Source organism: Chenopodium album, chromosome 20 (assembly GCF_948465745.1).
Source record: "Chenopodium album chromosome 20, dcCheAlbu1.1, whole genome shotgun sequence".
In the NCBI taxonomy this organism is placed as follows: domain Eukaryota; kingdom Viridiplantae; phylum Streptophyta; class Magnoliopsida; order Caryophyllales; family Amaranthaceae; genus Chenopodium; species Chenopodium album.
Window position 1 is genome coordinate 31,287,938 of NC_137853.1, and position 3,352 is coordinate 31,291,289.

The following is a 3,352-nucleotide window of genomic DNA, read 5'->3' on the forward strand; positions in this document are numbered from 1 at the left end:
TACATAGAAATTAAACTTTTAACAGACCATGATCTCTAACAATAACAAACTACTTATTCTTTCTACACGTAAAATCTATTCCTTAATGGATTAGCAAAACCGTGTAGAACTCTTACCAAATTATTTCAAGAAATTAAGAACAGGACTAACAACTGTCTAGTACACCAAACATCATTTACCACCCTATTCCTTCACATCAACCCTATTTCTTCATTGGGGGGATGATATCTAATGCTCCTCCTTCTTGGTCATCCCTTTTATTTCCTCGATTAACTGGTCAAGATTTGAATATGAAGACCCCCCTTCACTTATGCTCTTCTTTGCTAAATGTGAGAGTTTAGACACTGATGTTCCCAGCTCGTCCTTCTTTCTCTCCATAAGATCTTTGATCATGTTCTCCACTATTTTACTATCACATGTATCCTTCATATCGAGGCCAATCTTCCAGACATCACTGACAAATCTGCTGTCCACCAGATGATCAGAAAAGTAAGGCCAACAAAGCATTGGCACCCCAGCCACTATGCTTTCCAACACCGATCCCCTTCCACTATGGGTGAAGAACCCACCAACAGCACGGTGAGCCAATACTTCTTCCTGGGGAGCCCAGCTCACTATGCATCCTCTCTCCTTGGTTCCTTTCACAAGGTCATCGTGGGCTGGACTATCTAAGCCACTTCCTGTAATGATATCAGACTTTATGACCCATAGGAAGTACTTCTTACTCTGCACTAGTCCTGCCCAAAATTCCATCATCTGGTCCTTTGTGATGGTAGTAATGGTACCAAAACTTGCATAGACAACAGATTTGTCCGGCTTTTGGTCCAACCACGAAATGCAACTTCGATCAACTTCCCACAAGTCGCTAGAGGAGGTGTTGGACAGTGTTGTTTCTTTCGGGTTGAGTCTGTATTTTAAGTGAGCATGTAGTGGGCCTATGGTGTAAACACCTCTACAGTGCTCACGGATGAGAGAGAGTATCGGACCCTCCAGATCCTCAAATGTATTGAGAATAAAGGTGTGGGCTTGCTTGATTCGTTGCATCTCGCTGTTGAATCGGTCTTGATGTTTACGTAAGACAGATATGTCTTTGTCTCGGTAGAAGCTGGGAAGGTCACGATACCGGAGGAAGCTATCCATCCCAGGTGCATTCTTTACTAGTTGATCCATATCTTCATCTATTATTGTTCATTGTAATTCATAGAAAGAGAATTAAAGCCATTAGGAAGTTACAAAAAAAGTTATAATGAGGATTGGATGTTTCTACTGGTCATCCTTATTATGACCATCACTATTGTTAAATGCTATCGGTTGATTTTTTCCTTTTTTAATATTTGATCGAACATTTTTTAATTTTTTCTTTTTTTATTAAAATCATTCAAACATGAATTAAAATTATGTCGACTGTACAATATTTTTTAATTAATTATGTTTTTTAATCAATTTAGTCCAACACTCTATATATTTTTGGATTCTAATATGTAACTGCAACATTTTAGGACTCTAAACTGCTTTAAAAATTAGCATGTAGAGGTTAATTTACCTTTGAAGGGTAATTCCCCTGCTTCAATCAGCTTTGGTAAACATTGAAGAGTCCAAATGAAGTTTGCACCAGGAATCATAAATGTAATCACCGGTAACTTTACCTCATTAGCTACATCATTAACAAAGCCCATCCATCCATCTAATATTATACATGTAACTTCATCTTTTCCTACAAAAATTTCCTTCAGAAGTGGCTTAACACTTAGTGCCAACGCGGCAAACATTTCTCTCAACTTGGTTTTATCACCAGATCGTGGGTGGTCATCTGGAAGCCCATCAGGTACCGTCTTAAAGGTAAACCCTGAATAGCGGCCAAAACGAGCTTCGATGTCAGTGTACTTGGTAAGTCGTTTTTGGTTGTAGGTTGTGTTTAGGAAGGTTACCTTAAGATTTGCTAGGCATAAAATTTCTGCTAAGTTTAGCATTGGGGTTAAATGGCCTTGCAATGGGACTGGAAAGATTAAAACATGAGGTGTAGGATATGATTTGTGCTCCATTTTTGGTACTACTTACAATATTTTTGGTCTTGGAATTTAGATTGATATATTTGCTATGTTGGGTGTATAAATATATAAAGTAGTTGTGGGATATATATATGTATTATATAGTTGGATAGAAGAGTATTGGTTCCTCGAGAGAAACGCGGCATCTCAAATTTTGAAAAACGAATATTGTTTACAGATTTAGTTTACGAAGAAAATAAAAGGAATAGTTGGTCAGGCTCGTGGCCCTCGTTGGGCAGTTAGTTTATATTAGTCTAACGGTCTAACCATTGTTATGTCCGGATTGATAACTTTAGCATGTGCAATGCACCGGTTGTATTAACTAATCAGGTTTAAATTAGTATATATTAATTTAACTAGTTTAAGTCCCGTGCAATGCACGGTTTTACTTATCTAATTATGAATTATCGTCAATTTAACAATAATTTTTTTAAAAAAATAATATATTTCTTTTCAAAAAAAATTAACTCGAATTTTATATTATACTAGATTAATGCCCGTGCGATGCACAGATTTAACCAAAAAATATTGCGTAATTTAAAGTTTATTATTAAAATAGTTTTAAAATCAATACGTAACTTACTAAAATAATAGTGTTTGATACTCGGATCCTTAATTTAATGGTTCATAAGAAGTGGATCGGAGAAGAAAAACAAATGAAATAGGGGATGGGATAAGATGAGATAAAATAAAGGTGAGAGAGTTTAGCTCGATAGTCAAGCGATCTTTTGGGGAAAAGAAAACAGTAAAATCAGTCTATTTTTGCCACCCCAATTCAAATTCATCTCATTAAATAAAAAAAACTTGATTGGCAAAAAAAAAAAAAAAAAAAAAAATACAAAACATAATTTGATGAAGTTAGCTTTAGATTAGGAGGGAAATGTTTTATAATGAAGCTGTCACGTGGATAATAGTGATGTCAACGTGACATGTTTAAGTAACAATTTATAGTAGATTCTTTATCTCTACCTTTTTAAAAGTATGACTAAACACTTATGAATAATGTACTGTTGAGACAATTACGCCCCATTGAAATGTTTATTTACATATTTACTCTTATATTATATTTGTTACATTTATGAATATGTTGAGACAATTATGCCCCTTAAAATATTATTCAATTTTTATGAATATTGTTGAGACAATTATGCCCATTAATATGTTTTTTTACATACGGAAAATATTTTTTCTTATGTATTTTCCTTTATTAATGCTAGCAACAACTTAAGTTGTGACATAAGACCAATTAAAAAAAGCTCCCCGGGTATGGTTAGTTATGGCGATTTTCCCTTATTAATGCTGGC

The 3,352-nt window shown here is 34.8% G+C and overlaps 1 protein-coding gene across 1 annotated transcript; it reads right to left on the reverse strand.

Annotated features, from left to right (window-relative positions):
* Positions 1–228: 228 nt before the first annotated feature.
* On the reverse strand, positions 229–2,083 carry LOC145599364 (7-deoxyloganetic acid glucosyltransferase-like). Its single transcript, XM_081655756.1, has 2 exons — positions 1,544–2,083; positions 229–1,178 (listed from the first exon to the last, which is right to left on the reverse strand). Exons 1-2 carry the CDS (start codon positions 2,040–2,042, stop codon positions 229–231), a joined length of 1,449 nt encoding a protein of 482 aa, XP_081511882.1. The 5' UTR covers positions 2,043–2,083.
* Positions 2,084–3,352: the final 1,269 nt, after the last annotated feature.

Bases quoted from the DNA above. Each gene is read 5' to 3' on its own strand.
- LOC145599364 (XM_081655756.1), bottom strand. From the start codon at position 2,042: ATGGAGCACAAATCATATCCTACACCTCATGTTTTAATCTTTCCAGTC. The intron at 1,179-1,543 runs GTAAATTAACCT...GAACAATAATAG, and splicing joins AGGGGAATTACCCTTCAAAG to ATGAAGATATGGATCAACTA.